This window comes from Alexandromys fortis, unplaced genomic scaffold, assembly GCF_014885135.2.
Source record: "Alexandromys fortis isolate MF-2015 unplaced genomic scaffold, M_Fortis_MF-2015_v1.1 scaffold_47, whole genome shotgun sequence".
NCBI lineage: Eukaryota > Metazoa > Chordata > Mammalia > Rodentia > Cricetidae > Alexandromys > Alexandromys fortis.
In genome coordinates, this window is record NW_026067957.1 from 9,180,062 (window position 1) to 9,202,687 (window position 22,626).

Genomic DNA, 22,626 nt, shown 5'->3' on the forward strand with positions numbered 1-22,626 from the left:
AGCTCAGGCCGGAAGCTGAAGAACAGCCTGCCTCAGCGGATGGGGGAGGGAGTGGGTGTGGCCTGTCTCTTAAAGGGACCAAAACCATAACAATTATTGAGAGAAATACTGCCTGTAGGTGTTCCGAGGTACCTATTATCAAACTACCTCCCCTTCTGTGTCTGCTTTGCTGGAAGTTTGCTGAGGGTTTCATAAAATTTTTTGATGTGTTTTGAGATAATTTCATGCTTCCTCCTCCACCTCCTCCATACCACCATTACCTCCTCTTCCTTGTTTTTAGGGACAATCTCAACATAGCCCAAACTAGCTTAAATTTCTTGCTTAAATTTCTGTTGGGTGTCTCCTTCGTTATCGGTTCTCACTGTTAATCCTGTGCCACATGCCCTGTCAAGACTTGCTCCCACGGTTTACTGTCTCTTCCACTTTGCTAACTGTTCCCCCTGTTGTGCAAATGCTATTGAGTTTCATGTAGTATTATTTGTCAATTTGTACAGTTATTTCCTGAGCTAATGGAAGCCGTTTGAGAAGGTTATTGCCTCTCTCTGCCTCTCTGTGTGTTTTGCCTCAGCAGTTTTACAGTTTCAGGTCTCCTATCGGTGACCCATCCTTGACTTTGAATGATTTTTGTACAGAGTAAAAGACAGGACTCCATTTCTCATTGTTGGGAGTGCTGTGTTGGGGAATGGCCAATCTCTCCGAGTGTAGTGTGACCGTTAGCTGCCATGGAGCAGAGATTGCTGTGACCCTCCCTGGACTCTTACTCATAGTCTCTGCAGGGAAATAAGTGAAACATTACAATCATAGCTAGTTCTGCAAGCAGGAAGAGAGTCACCAGACCCCTAACCTAGGATTCTACCATCACACAGCCTTCCACTCCTGCATTCACACAGACGGCTGCACGTAGTCTTGCCGGTGCAGAGTTACAGGATGTGGACAGTTATCTGAAGGGGACTTACGGATGCAGCACCCAGGTTGGATCAGACTTTACAGTGATGCAATGTCTTGAGTTATCCATGTTCCTGTAAGTAACTCCCGAAGCTGATTGATACATCAGGTTGAGTTTGGATGGAAGTTTCTTTGGCCCATTGTCTCTGCTGTCTGAGGAATAACAAATGTTTGGTTATGTTTCTCCAGGAAATGTCACACAACATGTAAATATCCCATTTCCCAGCAGAGTTCATTGAAGAGACTTTTTTTTCCCAATGTGTATTTTTCACAAATGTGTTGAAAATTAGGTGGCTACAGTTACATTTATTATGTCTGGATATTCTACTTTTCTCCATTGATCTGACATCTGTTTTGTGCCATTAAATGCTGATATTGCTTCTACAGTCCTGAGGTGTAACTTGAAACTACATATGGGATATTGTCTTCCTGCTTAATATTGCTTTGGTTAGTCAAAGTCTTTTGTGCTTCATTATAAATTTTAGAATTTTTATTTAGTTCTTTTGTGAATTCCATTTGTATTTTGATGGTGATTGCATTAAATCTCTAGGTCATTCTTGGTAACACAGCCATCATCGTGACTCTTGCAGTTTAAGCTTGGGGGGCTCTAATGGGTGTTATTATCTTGATAGAATCTAGAATCACCTTGGAGGTAGGGCTCTGGGCCTGTGGAGCATTATTTTGATTACATTACAATCAGTGATGTGGGAAGGTCTGTCTTAATAGTGGGCAGGACCATTCCTTGGCTGAGGAATGTGGAGCTGTGTAAGATGAAGAAATAACTGGTCAGCAGCAACAGCATTCATTCATTTCTCTGTAGTTTATTTTTTCTGTCCTGTTAGCCAGCTCCCAAATAACAACACAGAGACTTATTATTGATTATGAAAGCTCGGCCTTAGCTTAGGCTTGTCCCACTTGCTCTTAAGTTAATTAAAATTAAGTTAATCTATTTATATTAATCTGCGTTCTGTCACATGGCTCATTACCTCACCTCTGTATTTCCTGTTCTGCTTCCGCCGCATCTCCTGTGTCTCCTTCTTCCTAGTTTCCTCTCTGTACCTGGAAGTCCGGCCTAGCCTCTTCCCTATTATTGACAGTTCAGCTTTTGTTATGCCAGTCACAGCGATACCTTTTTACACTGTACAAGTATCCCACAGCATCTCTCTCTGCTTCTTGATTATGGGTGCAGTGTGCCCAGCTGCTCCAAGCTCCGGCTTCCTCTCAGTCCCTGCTGTGATAGGCTGTGCTTTGAACACTGAACCACGATGACCTTTTTTAAAGTTGCTTTTGTCAGGGTATTTTGCTAACAACATCAGAAAAAGGAACTCACATATGACTTTTTTTCTGTTTTCTAGTGTCTTTTTAAGTTTTTTTTCTTCAGTTTCATTATAGAAGACTTTAAACTTCTTTGTTAGCTTTATTTCTAAGTGTTTTACTTTTTAAATTATATGTTTTTTTCTGATTTCTTTTTTCATAAATATGCTATCTAATTTTTCTCAACAGTTTTGTATCCTGCTGCTTTGTTGAAAGTATTTGTTTCATATTTAACCATATTTAATAATTCTCTGATGACTCAATATAATGATGCATGTCTTTAATTCTAGTACTTGAGAGGCAGAAACAGGTAGATTTCTGTGAGTTTGAGGCCAAACTGATGTATATAAGGAATTCCAGGCCATCCAAGGCTACATAATAAGACCCTGTGTCTTAGTTACTATTCTGTTGATGTGAAGAGACACCTCTGTCAAGAAAGCTCTTATAAAACAAAACATTTAGTTAGGGGCTTCTGTAGTTTTCAGGGGTCAGTCTGTGGTCATGGCAGGAAGCAGACAGACAGACCTGCCACTGCAGCAGTAGTTGGGAGCTTTGCATCTGTCTGAACATCAGGCAGAGAGGAAACAGCTGGGCCTGCTGTGGCCTTTGAGGCTGTTGATTGGCAAGTATTTTATTTGTGATTTTTGCGTGTGTGTTCCTCAGGGAAATTGGTTTATAGTTTTAACATTGTGTCTTTATCTGATTGGTTATCAGCATAATACTGGCTCATAGAATGAGTTTGAAAGTTTTCTTCCCCTTTGTATCTTATGGAATACTTCAAGGAATTGGTTTTAATTTTTCTTTAAAGGCCTAGTAGACATCTGTCCTGAGCTTTTCATGTTGTAAATCTCTTTATTATAGCTCTGACCTTGGCTTTATATACCTATCTTTCAGATGTTTATATTTTCTTGATTAAATTTTGGTAGGTCATTTGTGTGTTTTTTAATGTGTATTCAAAGTATTTCCTAATTATCTCAGAAATTTTATTGGTATTTCCGTAATGTCCTCCTTATCTTTTTTCTTTTTAAAAAATTAATTAATTAATTAAAATTTTGTACCAATCCCAGTTCCCCCTCTCTCCTCTCCTCCCACTCCCCACTTTCCCCCACTCCCCCACCCCACCCCGTATACTCCTCAGAGAGGTTAAAGCCTCCCCTGGAAAGTCAGCTAAGTTTGTCTCATCATCTCATAGAGGCAGGACCAAAGCCCTCCCTCCCTGTGCCTAGACTGAGCAAGGTATCTCTACATAGAGAATGGGCTCCACAAAGTCAGTTCATGCTAGAGTTAGACCCTGGTCCTATGCCAGTGGCCTCATATACTGCCGAAGCCACACCACGGTCACCTGTATTCAGGGAGCCTACTTTGGTTCTTCTCAGGTTTCCCAGGTTGTCAGTCTGGAGTTAGTGATCTCCCACCATTTCAGGTCAGCTGACTCTGTGGGTATCTCCATCATGGTCTTAATCCCTTTGTTCTTATTATTGCTCCCATGCTTAGCTTGTTATCTTTTGCTTTATATTGGATATCCATTTATGAATGAATACATACTATATTTGGCTTTCTGGATCTGGTTTACCTCACACAGGATTTTTTTTTCTAGTTCCATCCATTTGCCTGTAAATTTAAAGATGTCATTGTTCTTTTACTGCTGAGTAGTACTCCATTGTGTAAATGTACCACATTTTCTTTATCTATCCTTCGGTCAAGGGGCATTTAGGTTGTTTCTAGGTTCTGGTTATGACAAACAATGTTACTATAAACATTGCTGAGCAGATATTCTGTAATATATCTGAGTAGATATATCACAGGTGTGATTGTGCCTCTTTTGGGTATATACCCCAAAGTGGTATTGCTGGGTCTTGAAGTAGACTGATTCCTAATTTTCTGAGAAATCCCCATACTGATTTCCACAATGGCTGTACAAATTTGCAATCCCACCAGCAATGGAGGAGTGTTCTTCTTACTCCACAACCTCTCCAGAATAAGCTGTCATCAGTGTTTCTGAACATAGTCATTCTAATTGGTGTAAGATGGCATCTCAGAGTTGTTTTGATTTGTATTTTCCTTAAATGTCTTTTGGCCATTTGAGATTCTACTGTTGAGCAAATCTGTTTAATCTGTAATCTGTACCCTGTTTTTTAATTGGATTATTTGGTGGTTTGATGTCTAGCTTCTTTTTTTCTTTGTATATTTTGGAGATCAACCCTCTGTTGGATGTGGAGTTGGAGAAGATCTTTCCCCATTTTCAGGCAGTCGCTTTGTCTTGTTGACTGTGTCCTTTGCTTTACCGAAGGAGGTCCCATTTATTAGTTGTTGCTCTCAGTGTCTGTGCTACTGATGTTATATTTAGGAAGTGGTCTCCTGTACAAATGTGTTCAAGTGTACTTCCCACTTTTTCTTTTATGAGGTTCAATGTGGATGGATTTATGTTGAGGTTTTTGATCCATTTGGACTTGAGTCTTGTGCATGGATCTCTTTACATTCTTCTACATGTCGATATCTAGGTATGCCAGCACCATTTGTTGAAGATGTTTTCTATCTTCCATTTTATATTTTTAGCTTCTTTGTAAAAACTGAGGTGTTCAAAGTTGTATGGATTAATATCAGGGTCTTAGATTCAATTCCATTGGTCCACCTGTCTGTTTTTATGCCAATGCCAAACTGGAAAACACTTCTTTCTTTTTTGAGACAGCATCTTACTATGTAGCTCTGGCTGGCCCTGAATGTGTTATGTAGACCAGGCTGAGCTCAAATTCACAGAGATCTGCTTCTGTCTCCTGAGTGCTGCGATTAAAGGCATATGCCACCACTCCCGGCCTAAAACATTTGTTTATTAATCTCTCAGACCCTCTTTGCAAAGCCTAGGCCTTCTAATATGAGCCGGCACAAGCTGAGCTACACCCAGGTCCCTCTTGCCTGTTCTTTTTGCTGTGTGTCGTCATATTGTGCTCCTTCAGGTGTTTTATTTGTTTTTGGTTTTCTCTATTTAGCTTTGGAGCCTGTCCTGGAACTAGCTCTGTAGACCAGGCTGGTCTTGAACTCACAGAGATCCTTCCTGTCTCTGCCTCCTGAGTGCTGGGATTAAAGGCTTAATGCCACCACCGCCTGGCAATACTTTATTTATTTTTATTTTATGTGCATTGGTGTTTTGCCTGCATGTGTGAGGCTGTCAAGAGTTACCAGTTGTTAGCTGTCATGTGGTTGCTGAGAACTGAACCAGTGTCCTCTGGAGTCTCAGTCCGTGCTCTTAACCANTGTTTATCAGCTGTAGGATTTCCCTGGTAGAATTTTTTGAGTCAATTATGTATACTTTAATATCATCAGCAAATAGTGAAAGATTGACTTCTTCCTTTCCAATTTGTATGCCCTTGATCTCCTTTCTTGTCTTTTACTCTAACTAGGTCTTCGAGTACTATATTAATAGATATGGAGAGAATGGACATCCTTGTCTTGTTCCTGATTCTAGTGGAATTGCTATGAGTTTCTCTGCATTTAATTTGGTGTTGGCTGTTGGTTTGCTGTATATTGCCTTTATTATGTTTAGGAATGTTCCTTGTATCCCAGATCTCTCCAAGACCTTTATCATAAAGAGGTGTTGGATTTTGTTGAAGGCTTTTTTCAGCATGTAATGAGATGATCATGTGCTTTTTTTCTTCCTATCAGTTTGTTTGTATGGTGGGTTACATTGATGGAATTTTGTATGTTAAACCATCCCTGCATCTGTGAGAAGAAGCCAACTTGATCATGGTGGATGATGTTTCTGATGTGTTCTTGGATTCTGTTTTTGCCAGTATTTTATTGAGTAATTGTGCCTCAATGTTCATGAGGGAGATGGGTCTGTAATTTTTTTTGTTATGTCTTTATATGGTTCAGGTATCAGAATAACTGTAGCCTCATAAAAAGAGTTTGACAATATTCCTTCTGTTTCTATTGTGTGGAATAATTTGAGGAGTATTGGTATTAGCTCTTCTTTGAAATTCTGGTAGAATTCTGTGCTGAAACAATCTGGTTCTGGCTTTTTTTGGTTGGGAGGCTTTTGATGGCTGTTTCTATTTCTTTATGAATTATAGATCTTTTTGATTTGTTTATCTAGTCTTGATTTAATTTTGGTAAATGATATTTATCCAGAAAGTTGTCCATTTTTTTTTAAGTTTTCCAATTTTTGGAGTACAGATTTTTTGTAGTATGACCTAATGATTCTCTGGATTTCCTCTGTATCTGTTATTATGTACCCCTTTTTATTTCTGATTTTGTTTATTTTGATATTCTCTCTATGCCTTTTGGTTAGTTTGGGTAAAGGTTTGTCAATCTTGTTGATTTTCTCAAAGAACCAAATCCTTGTCTCTTTGATTCTTTGTACTGTTTTCCTTGTTTCTGTTTTATTGATTTCAGCCCTCAATTTGATTATTTCCCGCTGGCTATTCCTTCTGGATGAGTTTGCTTCTTTTTGTTCTAGATCTTTCAGCTTTTCTGTTAATTTACTAGTGTGAGATTTTTCCAGCTTCTGTATGAAGGCATTTAGTGCTGTGAACTTTCCTCTTACCACTGTTTTCATTATGTCCCATAAGTTTGGGTATGTTATGTGGTCATTTTCATTGAATTTTAGAAGTCTTTAATTCATTCATTTCTTTCTTTCTTTCTTTCTTTCCCCAAGGGTGATATGGTTGAGCATTGTTCAATTTCCATGTGTTTGTGGGCTTTCTGAGGTTAGTATTGCTGTTGAATTCTAATTTTAAGCTGTGGTGCATCAGATAAGATACATGGCACTATTTTAATTTTTTTGTATCTGTTGAGGTTTGCTTTGTTACTGATTATGGGGTTAATAATTGAGAAGGTTCCATGTGGTGCTGAGAAGAAGGTATATTCTTTTGTGTTTGGGTGATATGTTCTACAGATGTCTGTTAAGTCCATTTGAATCATAACATCTGTTAATTCCCTTATATCTCTGTTAAGTTTCTGTTTGGGTCACCTGTCCAGTGGTGAGAGTGGGATGCTGAAGTTTCCCACTATTAGTGTGGGGATTTAATGTGTGATTTAAGCTTTAGTAATTTTTTTTTTTTTTACAAACGTGAGTGTCCTTGTATTCAGGGCATAGATGTTCAAAATTGAGATTTCCTCTTTATGGATTTTTCCTGTGATGCTTATGAAATGTATTTCTTTCTTTCCTTTGATTAATTTTAGTGTTAAGCCTCTTTTGTTAAATATTAGGATATAACTACAGCAGCTTGTTTCGTAGGTCCATTTGATTGGAAATTTTTTCCCCTAGCTCTTTACCATGAGGCGATGTCTGTCTTTGAGGTTGAGGTGTGTTTCTTGAATGCAACAGAAGGATGGATTCTGTTTTCATATCCAGTCTGTTAGCCTGTGTCTTTTTATAGGTGAATTGAGTCCATTTATATTAAGGGATGTTAATGACCAGTGATTACTAGTTCCTGTTATTTTTGTTTTTATTGTTGGTGGTGGCATTGTGTGTGTGTGTATGTGTTTCCCTTCTTTGGGATTTGCTGCTGTGAGATCATCTGTTGCCTGTGTTTTTGTGGGTACAGCTAACTTCCTTGGTGTAACACCCAATTCTGTGTTACCCCCTCTGTACAGTTCGAGCGCCACTGTACCATACGCGAGTCGAGCAAGGGCCTGGAGATTGAAAGAACACACAAAGAGACCTGGGTCAGTCAAAAGGAGATCAGCCAAATGCTGTTTATTCAACTTTGGAGAAATCCTTATATACCTAGCTGCTGCACAAGGATTTCTGCCCAGGCAGGTGGGAAATTACCATACCAAAGATGGAGTCAACAATGCCCTACAGCTAATCACCAGGCAGGGCAGAGGGGAAGCACAGGAACAAACAGAATGCTTTAGTTAGCTGACCAGAAACTGTCCTCAAGATGCACCCCAGGAACAAGGGTAGACCTGGGCCCTACACCTTGGGTTGGAGTTTTCCATCTAATACTTTCTACAGCTCCTACAGGGCTGGATTTGTGGATAGATATTGTTTAAATCTGGTTTTGTCACGGAATATCTTGTTTTCTCCATCTATGGTGATTGAAAGTTTTGCTGAGTCTGGGATAACATCTGTGGTCTCTTAGTGTCTGCATAACACCTGGCTAGGACCTTCTGGCTTTCATGGTTTCAATTGAGAAGTCAGGTGTAATTATTATGTGGTGTGGGGACTTTTCTTTTTAGGCTCAGTCTGTTTGGTGTTCTGTAAGTTTGTTGTGCTTTCATAGGCATGTCCTTCTTTAGGTTGGGAAACTGACTTTCCATGATTTTGTTGAATATATTTTCTGTGCCTATGAGTTGGAGTTCTCCTATCCCTTTTATTCTTAGCTTTGGTCTTTTCATGGGGTCCTAGATTTCCTGAATATTTTGTGTTAAGCTTTTGTTGGATTTAACATTTTCCTTGATGGAGAAATCTATTTCCTCTATGGTGTCTTCAACACCTGAGATCCTTCCATCTCTTACATTCTGTTGATTATGCTTGCACCTGTTTGTTTACCCAGATTTTCCATTTCCAGACTTCCCTCGGTTTGTGTTTTCTTTATTGCCTCTATTTCAATTTTCAAGTCTTGAACTGTTTCCTTCATGTGTTTGATTGTGGTTTTCTTGACTCTCTTTAAAAGATTTGTTGATTTTTTTTCCTTTTTTTTTTTCTTCCACTTCTTTAAGGGAATTTTTCATTTCCTCTCTAAGGGCCTCGACCATCTTCATAAAGTCATTTGTTTTTAAGGTCATTTTCTTCTTCATCTGTGTTGGAATGTTCAGGTATTGCTGTTGTAGAGCCACTAGTTTCTGGTGGTGCTGTATTGCTCTTTTGTTGTTGAGTGTATTCTTACCCTGTTGTCTACTCATCTCTTCCTCTAGTGAGTACAGGCAAAGGCTGTGTTTCAGGGATCTTTCTTCTTTTGGTGCAGTTGGTGGCTGTGGCTCCATTGATCACTCCTTCAGGAGCTGTCAGTACAGGTGGTGCAAGGTTCAGGTGGTCACTTCTTCTGGTGCAGGTGGGGCCAGGGCTCTGGTGATTGCTGATGTGGTGGGGTATCTCATACGGAGGATGGCACTGGATGGTGGCTGGGACACAGGTGCTCTTTCCCAGAAACTTCTTTTTTTTAATATTAATTTTTTAAATGAATGAACCCCAAGGGCACATGTTTTTATTTATTTATTTATTTATGATATATAGTGTTATGTCTGCATGTGCGCTTACTCAGCAGAAGAAGGGACAAGACCTCATTACAGATGATTTTTTGAGTCATTACGTGATTGCTGGGAATTGAACTCCGGACCTCTGGAAGAGCAGCCAGAAGCCAGTGCAGTTAACCTCTGAGCCATCTTTCCAGCCCCCAGAGAAACTTCTTAATATTGTTTCTGCTGTTGGTGCTTCTGGGCTTCTTACTCCTTCTCTCTCTGGCCCTTCTGGCCTTAGTAGGGTCAGTGCCATGCTACCTCTCTCTCTGAGGCTTCCTAATATTCCCCCTTTCATCTGTAATTTTAAGGATTTAGGTCTTGTCTTTCTCTGTGCTAACTTGGAAAGCAGTTAATTGATATTGTTTATTTTGTTTTCAAAGAGCCAGTCCTTTTTTTTTTTAATGGATTCGTTCTATTCTTTTGGTTTCTGTTTCATTAAATTTTTGCTCCAATTCTTTCTTTCCTTGCCATTACTGCTCTTGGGCTTGGCTTGTTCTTGTTCTTTAAGACCTGGATGTGCACTGTTAAATGCTTGAGATTACGCCTCTTCAGTGTAATCACTCCCATTTATTAGCTCTTTCCTCCTAGAACTTCCTTTGCTGTTATGCTTTAATTTTTGTTTGATTCTAAGATTTAACTTTTTATTTTTTTTTATTTTATGTGTATGGATGTCTTATCCACATATGTGTCTGCGTAACCATATAGGGCCAGGAAAGGTCTTAGATATGCCCAGGGACTGGAGTTACATATGGTTATGAGCTTCCATGTGTGTGCTGGGAGTAGAACATGGGTCTTCGGGAAGAGCAGCTAGTGCTCTTAACTGCTGAGCCATTTCTCTGCCTCAGTTTAGAATTAACCCCACTGGTCATTCAAAAGCATGCTGTCCAGTCCACCCTTTGTTGGCATAGTCTCTGTCATTTCTCTTCTTACTGGTTTCTAGCTTTATTCAATTATAATTTGATAAAATGCACAAATTACTTCTTTTTTTTTAATTTGTAGACACACACATTATGTCTAAAATATGATTTATGCCAGAGAGGGTTTTATGGGCTGCTCAGAAGAATGTATGCAGAAAAGAAAAGAAAATTCTATAGTTGTTCATTTGACATTTAGTGTAGATCCTAACATTCCTTTAGTGGCTTTTAGTGTGGGTAACCTCTCTAAAGATAAGTGCTATATGAAGCTAACCCTTCCCTTTATTAGGACCCACTGTCCTTTTATGTCTGTTAGTGTTTGTTGTATAAATTCAGAGCCCCAATATATGATGCATATTTAGCCAAAACAATTCCATCTTCTTGATGAATTGTTCCCATCATTGACATGTACTGAACTGCTTTATCTCTTTGGATTAATTTTGGCTTCAGGGCTGTCTTACCCAAGAGTGGCTAGGCCAGCTTCTTTGCTGAGCACTTGCTACTCATCCTTTCCCTCTCGTCTGTGTCTTTGCCAGTGATGTGTGTTTCTTTTAGACAACGTATAGTTCAATCGTGCTATGTAAATCCAAACAGCTAGTATAGCCCTTTAAATTGTAGAGCTAAAACATTTAGGGTTACTATATAGAGTTTTCTAATTTCTGTCTAGGGTTACTATATAGAGTTTACTAATTCTTGTCATTTCATTGGTTGTTTTCTGGTTGATTTTGTTGTTGTTTGTTATTTTTTTTCCTCCCCATATCAGTTAAGGTTTGAGGGCTGAGTAATTTGGTTACGATTGATCCATTGCCTGTTTTGTTTTCCTGCATCTGTTACTGTCATTAATGTATTATTTCCTGTGTTGTGGTAATTAATCCTGTATTTCTTCTCTGTGATTTGAATTTGGATATATTCTGTAATGCTGACTGGGTGGTAATGAATCTTTACCTTGTAAAGGTCTTGAAACATCTTTATCTGTTGATCTTAAAAGATAGCCTGGAATATAGCTTGCTTAGACATTATTTACCTTCAGACTTGAAATATATCATTCACATTTTCATGACTTTATTCTTTGGAGAGGTCTGATGTTTTTCTGTGTTTGCTTTTGAATGTCAGTTGGTATCTTTTTCTTATAGCTCTAATATTGTTTCTTGTTCTGTGGTTTTCGCATCTTGACCATAATAGGCTGCAGAGGGTTCTTTTTTAGTCATGGCTGTTTAGGATGCTAAATGTCCACTGTGCTTGGATATTCATGTTGAAAGACCCTACAGACCTGCTCTCAGAACCCGCAGTTAGTATGCTCCTGTGAGAACGTCCTGTCTGTTTGAAAGGTTATCAGGACCTACAGTCAGCTGTTCCCATGAGAACGTCCTTTTTGCTTGAGACCCTCAGGACCCCCTCAGGACCTGCAGCTAGCCTGCTCTCATGAGAACATCCCGTTTGCTTAGGAAAACAGGATACCTGTAGTCGGCACATGAGCCAAACTTAGAATGTTAGCAGTTCACAAAAGGAACAGTTGCCCCTATGAAAGACCCCAGCTTAGCTACTGTAACGTCATTTTGCAAGGCTTTGACAAAAAACAAATGTAAGTGCAGGGTGAGGTCAGGGCCCCTATCTGCAAGACAGGATATCTGTAAAATAGGACATCTACAAAACAGGATATCTGTGAAATACAACATCTACAAAACAGGATATCTGTGAAATAGGATGTCTGCAAAACAGGATATCTGTAAAATAAGAACAGGATATCTGTTGCCATCTGTGCTGGGAGAGGAAAAACCATTTATGCCCCTTGCCTCATTCCAACCAACCAATAACCACACTTCTACTTCTGTAAACCTGCTTTTGCCACCCTCTTTCCTATAAAAAGACATTCTCCCAGTCTGCGGGCGCGCAAGTTCTCCAAAGAGACTTTGCCGCCCGCAGGTACCTGTGTATACTCAATAAACCTCTTGCTGATTGCAGCCTGTGGTCTCGGACTGTTCCTGGGATCCCGGGGTCTCCTCCTGAGTGAAGGTTCTCTTTGAGGGTCTTTCAATGTATTTGAGGATTTTATGCTCTAAATCTCTGATCAGATTTTCTATGCGAGTCTTAGGTTTGGTGTCTTGATCATAGCCCATGAAATTACAAAGTTTTAGAAGCCAAATAGCAAGACCACAATACCAGCAAAGCAGAAAACAATGAGCTGCAGTTTGATGAGTTTTGAGTATTGGCGCTAGCCAGGTACAAGGGGAAATGAACTGGGTCCACTGCCCTGTCACTCCTTTTGTTATTTTGATGCACTTCCTCCTTCTCTGGGAGGAAGAGAGTGGGTTTTTCTCTTCCTGAGTGTTGAAATAAGGATCGGCGGTGGGGCTGCGACCCCAACACCCCGGCCGCTTGGCTAGCTTATGCCCGAAATAACAACACACAAACTGTATTCATTTAAGAACTGCTTGGCCCATGAACTCTAGCCCTTACAGGCTAATTCTCGCACCTGGACTAGCCCATTTCTAATAATGCGTGTAAGCACTCCAAGGTGCGCTTACCAGGAAGATTCTAGCCTCTGTCCATCCTGGGAGAGTTGAGCATGGTGTCCAGCAGAGCTGTCGGGTCTCTCCGGGAGCAGAGCAGAGTCTGACCTCACTTCCTCTTCCGCCCAGAATTCTATTCTGTTTACTCCTCCCATCTATGTTCTAAGCTATGAGGCCAAGCAGTTCGTTTATTATAATTAACCAATTACCTTCCTCCATCACCTGAGTGTTCACCTTTGTCTGGTTGTGTGACTTTAGCTTCTAACAAGCTGTCTTAATTGGTAATTTCAGCTCCCCTCTTCCTGCCTTTAGACCTTCCCTTCCCTTCTTTCATTCTTCATTTTGGCAATGTGTCTTTTTTTTTTTCAATTTTTGTTTTGATTTCTCTAGATAAGGTTATATTAATTTTGTTGCATTTTTCAAAAATCAGTTTGTCCCTGATTTTTCTCTAATGATGTTTGTTTGCTATTTTATTTTTAGATGCTCTTTTTATAAAAGCAAGATTTATTTTTTGCATTTTATGTGTATGAATGTTTCCTGCATTTCTACATGTGTACTACATGCCTAGTGCTGAGGAGGCCTGTCAGTGCCCCTGGAACCAAAGTTCCAGCCGCCACTGGGAAACTGTCCCAGGTCCTCCGCAAGAGCAGCACTTCTCTTAATTGGTCTGCATTGAGTATATTCTTCAGTCTGCCTCCATACCTTGTTTGTTGAGACAGAATCTTTTACTGAACCGGATTGGCTAGATTGGCTGGCCGGAAAACTCCAGGAACCTTCCTGCCTCCACTCATCCTGTGCTATTACCAATGCATGTAACCATACCCAACTATCACATGGGTGCTGATGATCCAGCCTCCGCTCCTCATAATTTTGTGGCAGGCATTGTGACTAATTTAACTCCGCAGCCAGCTATTGCTTCTTTCTTAGTACACATTTGTGTTTGATTTGCCTTTATCTTCTTATGATAGCATCTTTAGAACTGAGCTCAATACTTAATAATTTATAAAATAGGCATTTAAAGCAATTTAAAAAACTACTCTACCAGTTTCCACAAATTTGGGTATGTTCTGATTCCATCCAACTTACTTCAACCTAGGATACTTAATTCTTTCTGGTTTCATAAGCTGTGTAGAAGTGTGATGGTTACATCTGTGGATATTTCCCATATTCATTTTTGCTGTCTTCTTAATTTATTACTATCTTTGATTATTTAAGATGCACTATACATTTTCATTATTTCTAGTTAGGTTATTTCTTCTGTACTCTGATCAATTAGTTAAGTCTTAACTCTCTCTTGTTTTTGAATTATTCAGAGAGGGACTTTTAATTCTGTTGAAGTTAAAGATAAAGTTACTTGTTAATCTAAGTTGGTCTTTTTGAGATAGGTTTTCACTTTGTAGCTCAGGATGGCTTGGAAATCATTGTTTGCCAAGCTAACCATGAGTTACGGCAGAACTCATGCCTCATTTTCTCAAGTGCTGAGATTTTAGGTTGGACATATCACTCATGGCTGAATTTTTAGTTTTCCTATCATATACTTTTAGTATTGGTTTTAGGTCAATATTCATATATAATTTTTTTCTTTTAGTGTATTGACCTAATATAGCCTCATAAAATCTATTTCTTCACTTTGGTTATATTTCCTAGACAAAAATTTATTTTTGTCTTGCATTAAGATAGCCATGTTAGCTGGGCAGTGTATGCCTTTAATTCCAGAATTTGGGAGGCAAATGCAAGTGGATCTGTAAGTTCAAGTCCAGCTTGGTCTACAAAGCAAGTTCCAGTACTGGCTTTGTGGCTACTGAGAGACCCTGTCTTGGGAAAGAAAAAAAAAAAAGACATTCTAATTCTGATATCATTAATGTTTATGTGGCATATATTTTTTTATGATCCATTGACTTTATAAGATCCTCTCTTGGCAGCTTTGTACCACCTCTGATCATAGTTAATCTACCTCTGATCACAGTTAGAGGGTTTTCTATTCATATCTAATGATACAGTTGGCTTTATGTTTGTTCTTTTCATGGTTGTATGTTATTTATTTTTAGTCTTCTTTCATTTATTTATTGTTTTTCTTAATTTTTATACCATTTAATTCCTTTGTTAACGTTTTAGTTCATTGTCTTCTGATGTTTTATTTACACTAGAGATCACAGTAAGAATCTTTATAAGTAGATAATCATTTACTTTGGGTTAGTACTTGATTTAATCCAAGTTAAACTACAGTTTTCCTTCCCCTGTGTGCCTCCATTTCCCCATCTGTCGGTCATTGTGAGGAATCCAAGAGTATACCCAATTAGGATGGTAGCAGGGAAGCCTGAAGAAGTTTAACTGGAGTGACAGAAGGTTGGGGGGGGGGTTCCTGGGTGACAAACGAGGATGAACTTACATTGTTCACAGAAATAGCATTACACAGAGCATCTCCACGTGCACTTTTCCCTCAAGCCCCAGCCCCCACAGGACAACATGAGAGGCAAAGTGTGGTGCATTTCACTGTAACCACATTCCCAGACTGTGCTCCAGGGTAGTGCTGCCACCCCCGTGCTGGAGTAGAAGGTTCATGGGCCAGTGAGTTTGGAAAATTCTACAGCTGTGTCTATCGAGATCTGCAATATTGTTGGCATGCTAATAGGTCTTTGAAGCTTACACAAAAGAAATGTGATTAATTTTCTTTAAAGCAAGAAACCTTAAAAAATATTTGACCACAGGATAATCATTTTTAAAATTTTGTTTTAATAACTCGTAGAGGTAGCATCTGATATTAGTTACTTGGGCAATAGCTAATCTGTCAAATACTGGTCTATAAAACAACAGAAGTGAAATAAAGACCATTTATATAGGAGTTTGTTTTATCTTTTTAAATTAAGTGTAGGTGTCTACATGTGGGTATGTTCATGCGAGCGCAGGTACTCATGGAGGCTGGAGGTGGGGATCTCATTGTAGCTGGAACTGACTGGCGTGGTTGCTGAGAACTGAACCTGAGTCACCCGGAAGGAAGAACAGCAAGTGTTCTTAACCTCTGAGCTGTTGCTCCAGCCCCAAGGCTACCTATTTTAAATTAGCATTAAGAAGCACAGTATCGGGGCCGGAGAGTGGCCCACTCAGTAAAAGGCTTGCCGTGCAACCATGGAGACCTGTGTTTGATTCCTATCACCTGTGGAATAAACATGACGTAATGCAAAAGGCAGAAACAACAGGATCTCTGGAGTGCACTGCCTGCTAGTCTTGTCCAATTAATGAGCTCCAGGTTCAGTCTTAAAAATAAGAGTGAAGTAAATATACAATAAAGATATATCTACCTCTGGCCTCCACACACATTTGCAGGCATGAACATAGACGCATCCATGTACCACCACACATGTGCACACACCACACACACACACACACGCACACGCACAAGCTGTGTGTGTGTGCATGCAGAAACAGTCTTTGTGGAAGGAAAGTAAGGCCAATGTCATCAATTTCCTTGAAACCTATTTAATGTTCTTCTTTTGTTTTCAATGATTCAAGTCAACTATTCTGTGATATATTTATTGGTAACTTCTATTTCTCGTTGTAGGGGATGTAATCAACCTTGGTGACAGACAGCTCACGGTTATGCACATGCCCGGCCACTCCAGAGGCAGTATTTGCTTACACGACAAAGACCGGAAGGTTCTCTTCAGTGGCGATGTGGTGTATGACGGATCTCTGATTGACTGGCTCCCATACAGCAGGATAAGTGACTATGTTGGAACTTGTGAACGTCTCATAGAGTTAGTGGACTCAGGTCTGGTGGAGAAGGTGCTTCCTGGGCACTTCAATACCTTTGGTGCTGAAAGGCTTTTCCGTTTAGCTTCTAACTATATTTCAAAAGCTGGGATATGCCACAAAGTGTCTACTTTTGCCATGAGGTCGCTTGCAAGTTTAGCCCTCCGCGTAACAAATTCTAGGACCTCACCTTAGTATCTGTAATGATTTATTTTGTTTGCGTTAACGTGTAAATTAACCCAGTTCTCTTGTGTTGTTTAAAATGGTTACTAGTGAGCATTTCAAGAAGTGCTTTTATATAACCATGTTGTATATTAGAGAAAAAGAGGATTAAAAATGAGGAAACAAAAATAAAGAAAAGCAGTCGTTGTTTTGTATCCTTTTCTTTTCTCCAAGGAAAAAGCCGCTTACGTGAGCTTGTGATTGGCCAGTGCTGCTGTTTCAGAGTGTTTGCTCTGGGAATGCTGGGGAGTGATGTGGGCCGCAAGGATGCACTCCCTCCCTGCAGCACCAGGCTTGCCCTTGCTCCTCCTCAGTGCACTTCCCAGGTGCCTAGAGGAATCAAATGCAGTTCTATACTTGCACTTCATGTTTGGTTTTATTTTTGTATTTTATTTAAAGATAAAGTTTCTTGAGTTCAAAAATAAAGTAGAACTCAATATAAATTAGCATTTAGAATGACAGCTAAAACATCCCATGTTCATGATCCTGAATTTTATGCCTCCTTGTTTAATTTTTCCTTTTCTTTGTATAAGACATAATATGCTCTATAATTTAACTTATGAACAGTACAATGAATTTTTGTTGTAATGCAAAGCTTTAAAAATGAATTGCAGAGTGCTTCAGTAAAACACTACTGTTTTTTGTTATTGTGTAAGTAATATTTTCCGTCATGAAAGTGGAATTCAATGTATGTAACCTAACTTCAGGTTGTCAGGTTTCTGAAAGGACACTGTCAGGCAAATTTGAAAATATACACATTGAGAATAATTTTTTATTATATCCTATTTTAGTATTAATATCTATTATAAACAAAATTTTTCTGGCTAAATAGCAGCTTCAGTATTGTGTCATGTTTTACAGTACCAAAATAATTCCTGATATCTATGACATCTTAATGTCAACCATTCTTTTGATTGATGTAACATGTTTACGTACCACAGAAGAATTCTTAAATTAGTTGCAGTGTATGTATTCTGTATTGACGAGAGCAAATGGCCTTCTTATCCTGATTCACAACACCTGTTCCTGCTCAGTATTCTTTGTCATGAATGAAAACAAGTCTTTGTTCATATGTCATAGAAAACACGAAGCCACTATTAAGCAACACTACGTAAAATGTTTGGGTTTGGTGCTTTTAATAATAACCTATCAAAAAGCCTTTTGGAGTATTTCATAAAAGTTTTTAAAACAGATTCCCACTACATTTTTTATTATTAACATTTTATTGTTGATATTCTAGACCAAATGGATCGACTTTTGGAAATCAGATCATTTAATATTAGGAAAAAACAGCAGTTCTTGTTTCTGCCAGGTTATTCAACTTTTTTATCCTGCACACACCCAGGTTCTTTAGTTGTTTTATTCTTTGAGTAGGCACACATGTACAAGTGTGAGTACACACACACACAGACAGACATATAGTTACACACACATGCAGAAATACAGACAGATACAATCACACACATACATATACAGCACTGTGCAGATGCACACACAGTCACACATATACATACACAAACATACAGTCATACACGGTCACACACACATACACACACAGCACTGTCCTAAACAATGCTAGGAGGTTTGAAAGTAAAAAAACCACACGCACATTATAGCTGGATGTTAAGGGCCACAAAACCCAAAAACTAATATAGGCATGTTGAAGTTAATATAAATTATGTTTCAGTATAAAGGATATAGGGAAGGATGTGAAGTAGGGTAAGGGGAGACCCTTAAAAAGGGGATATTTGAAGCAGAGTTGGAGGGAAGCTGGGAAAGATTTGAACCTTGGGTTTCAAGAATTGCTGGGTGGACTAGCCTATTCCTTGTGACCATATAAATTTAATTTTCTGGAATCTCGTTCCTTCTAAGTACCGTGTATTTATCATGAAAAAGATGGGTTTGTGATTGTATATGTGATTGCATATGTATATATTCCTAAAGGCAGATGAACCTTGGATTAGAGTCAGAAAGGAGGCCGTGATTGGCTCAGATATGGAGTATCGTGAGTACTCTGTCCTGGTCCTTCAAGATAGTGGGTCTGTTTCAACTGATGACACAGTACTGAGAGTAGAGGTTGGTTCAGGGCAGCTACAATCACTTAATAAGCCTTAAATAGAGCCATTATTTTTGTATCAGCAGCACAAAATAAAGCCAAAAGTCCTTAATCATTGACTGTTTTATCATAATTTAGTTATTTATTTAAAATCAGGATAGAGTAGGCGTTAAGTTTTATTAGGAAAAATTTATTCCTGATAAGATGTTTCCCTGTTTGTTAAGTGCAGTTCTCAGTATAAGCTGATATTTTTGTTGATTTCCCCAATCTTTCAGTTTTCCAGTTATATTGCAGTGTAAGATGGTGATATTTCAGTATTGCTACCATGTAAAACATATGGAAGTAAATTCGTACTCATTTAGTATTCATGATGCATTTTAAATTTGTATCCTAGTTCCAGCATCGAGACATAATTGACCATGTCATACAGCATGGACTAGGAATGAAGCTAGTAACTTAACACAGGTTTGTCTGCTACCAAACTGTACCCTCTCTTAAACATGCACAACCCATAGAATTGGCCACATATATTTTTACTTTCCAACACGTCACATATATGAAGAATAAATCAAGTAATATCAAATTCTAATAGCATTTTTAGAAAATAAATATATTTTCACCCTGACAGTGACCCTTGATTTATGATTTTTGGAAATAGAATATTGTAAATGTAACTCAAAGTTGTCAAAATGTTAGACATTTCAAAATAATTTTTCTTACTTATATTGCTAATAATGAACTCGTGAGCTTTTACTTTTTTATTTAATTAATGTCTCCTTTGAACTGAAAAATTAAAACAAACTGAAACCTTGTGTGCTATGCCGATGTAGTTGAATAAATGCTTATGTGTTTGTTCTTATATGGATAGTAATATGAATGTGACATGCACAAATATCCTATAATTTTCCAATAAGTGTATGTGAACCTTGGTGTGGTAACTATTAAAGTGGCCATTTATTTCAGTGTACAAGTGGTGCTTTTTATATACCATTAACAAATTTCTTTTTAATACCTTAGAGAAAAGATGCTATGTGAAATTTTTGGTGAACCCTTACACATTTTATATAAGGTGATGTATCTTCAAATGGATTATCTTTCTTCATATTTTGATGCCTTTTACTTCATTTTATTGCATAAATTGCTCTGGTTAGATCTACTAGTCCCTTCTCTCCAATTTTGGGGGACAAGTTTTGAATTTGGGTTCTTTTTCAAGTTTTTGGTTGAAATCTCCAGTAAAACTTTTTGGTTGCAATTCCATAGTCAAGATGCCAACAAATTCGGGGAGGGCTCATTTCATAGTTCCTACACTGCTGCCATCTTGCTGTGACTAAGGAGCAGAAGGCATAAGAGAAGAGGGCTCTCTTGTCCCTTTAATGAAGGAATCATTCATAGAATCAGCTATAAAGGCTGTATGTACTTGCGGGTGTCCCCATATTGTGTGGTATGTTTCAACATGAACTGAGGAACACACAAACATTTCGTCTGCAGCACAACTCTCTTGGCTTTCCCATTTTTTCTCACAAGTATGCAGAGTCAAGCACAGAAGATATACTGATTTTCCTTTAAAAATGCTAACATATTCATGCTGTGACTCAATCTTCTGACTTCATATTTCTAACTTTAATCTGTTTCACCTGGTTCTTCATATCAACTACTAAAATTTTCTCTCTCTCTCTCTTTCAACACATTAATTGTGGTATTTTGGATGACAGTGTCCCTCAAAGGCTCATGTATTTGAATGCTTGGCTCCCAGTTGGTGGAACTGTTTGGGAAGGATTTGGAGGTGTGGCCATGTTGAAGGAGGTGTGTCACTGAAGGAAGGCTTTGAGATTTCAAAAGCCCCTTGCATCCCCAGTTAGCTTCCTCTGCCCTTCTGTTTGTGGATCAAGATATAAACTTTAGGCTTCTGCCTCAGCACTATGCCTGCCTGCCTGCTTGCTGCCATGCTCCCCACCTTATGGTACTATAATCCTCTGGAATCATGAGCCCCAAATTAAATGCTTTCTTTTATAAGTTGCCTTGGCCATGATGTTTTGTTACAGTGATAGAAAAGCATCTAAGACAGAAGTTAGTACCAGGAGGGGGCTACTGCTCTCCTAGGCCTGATCATATGGTATTTTATTTTGTTTTTAGAGGAATATGGAAGATGTTGGAACTTTAGACAAAGAAAATGGTTGAACACTGTAAATGAACTTCCAAGTAGGAAGACAATATTACCAAGAGCAATGTGGACTGTGGGAGCCCAGCTCAAGAGGTTTCCCTTGTTAGCAGCTGAGCTAGAGACCATTCTTGTGGTATTTTGGCAAAGAATATGTTTGCTTTCTGCCCTTGTCCTAAGAATCTGTCTGTGACTAAGTGGAGGAGTTTCCAACAGGTAGCCTGATACTGACTCTGTTGTATGCTTATTAGTGATACGCTTAGGCCATTCTACAATGAAAAAGAGCAAGCAAGACAAAAAGAAATGCAAAATATGCAGTTTGAGAAGAAAAATATCATCATGGAATCCAATGTTGGAGCTAAAGCTTGTGCTGAAAGCTCTAAGGAGAGGCCAGATACAAAATGGAATAAAGGGTTGTGCCCTCAGGCCAACCCCACTCATCTATCCCTGAAATGTATGAAGGTAAAGGGTCCAAGGAATGTGTTTGTAAGAAGCAATGGATTGAAGTTTATGAAAATATAATTCAAGGAGGGGGCCAGGCTCCATCCCAACCGGTAACATTGGCCAAATAGTTCTGGCTTTAGAGTTATACAGGGTATACAAGTAAGGCATTGTGGAATCTTTCTCTGCAGTTGAGGAGAGCCACTGAGGCCAGGCAAGTTGGAAGGAAGTCCCTGAGAGTCCATTTTATGAAGTTGTGAAATTCTGGGTTGTGTTGGAGACCCCAGGATGTTGGAGGTACCAGAGCTATGGGATATCTGCCAAAGCAAGCAGCAGACAACACGGAACCAGAGAAAAATGTGTTGCTGTCAGTCAAGCTGAAAAAGTAGAGCCATCTAAGATGTTTGATATCATACATTGAACTGCACAATCTGGAGTTTGCCTGTGTGGTTTCAGGCTTGCTCTGATCCAGCATTTCCTCAGTATGCCCCATTTTCTCCCTCTTGGAAAAGGAATGTGTGTTCTTTGTCATTATATGCTGGAAGTATGTCATTTGCTTTTTTAATTTAGAGGGGATTAGAATGAAGAGATGGCCTTGAGCCTCAGGAGAGACTTTTTGTACTTTTAAATAGTGTGGAATTGGAGCACCGGACTGAAATCTCAAGGTCCAAATCAGGAGCAGAAGGAGAGAGAGCAAGAGCAAGGAACTCAGGACAGCGAGGGGTGCACCCACACACTGAGACAATGGGGATGTTCTATCCAGAACTCACCAAGGCCAGCTGGCCTGGGTCTGAAAAAGCCTGGGATAAAACCAGTCTCGCTGAACATAGTGGACAATGAGGACTACTGAGAACTCAAGAACAATGGCAATGGGTTTTTGATCCTACTGCATGTACTGGCTTTGTGGGAGCCTAGGCAGTTTGGATGCTCACCTTACTAGACCTGGATGGAGGTGGGTGATCCTTGGACTTCCCACAGTGCAGGGATCCCTGATTGCTATTTGGGCTGATGAGGGAGGGAGACTTGATTGGGGAGGGGGAGGGAAATGGGAGGCGGCGGTGGGGAAAAGACAGAATTCTTTAATAAATAAATAAAAAGAAAAATAAATAGTGTGGAGACTGTGAAAGATTTGGG

The 22,626-nt window shown here is 39.1% G+C and overlaps 1 protein-coding gene across 1 annotated transcript in view; it reads left to right on the forward strand.

Moving 5' to 3' along the window:
- Mblac2 (metallo-beta-lactamase domain containing 2) overlaps positions 1 to 19,863 on the forward strand; it is a 32,682-nt gene extending 12,819 nt beyond the window's left edge. The window contains exon 2 of the mRNA XM_050152418.1: positions 16,425 to 19,863. Coding sequence (XP_050008375.1) covers positions 16,425 to 16,810 — 386 coding nt within the window. The 3' untranslated portion in view covers positions 16,811 to 19,863. The remainder of the gene's footprint in view (positions 1 to 16,424) is intronic.
- The last annotated feature ends 2,763 nt before the right edge of the window (positions 19,864 to 22,626 follow it).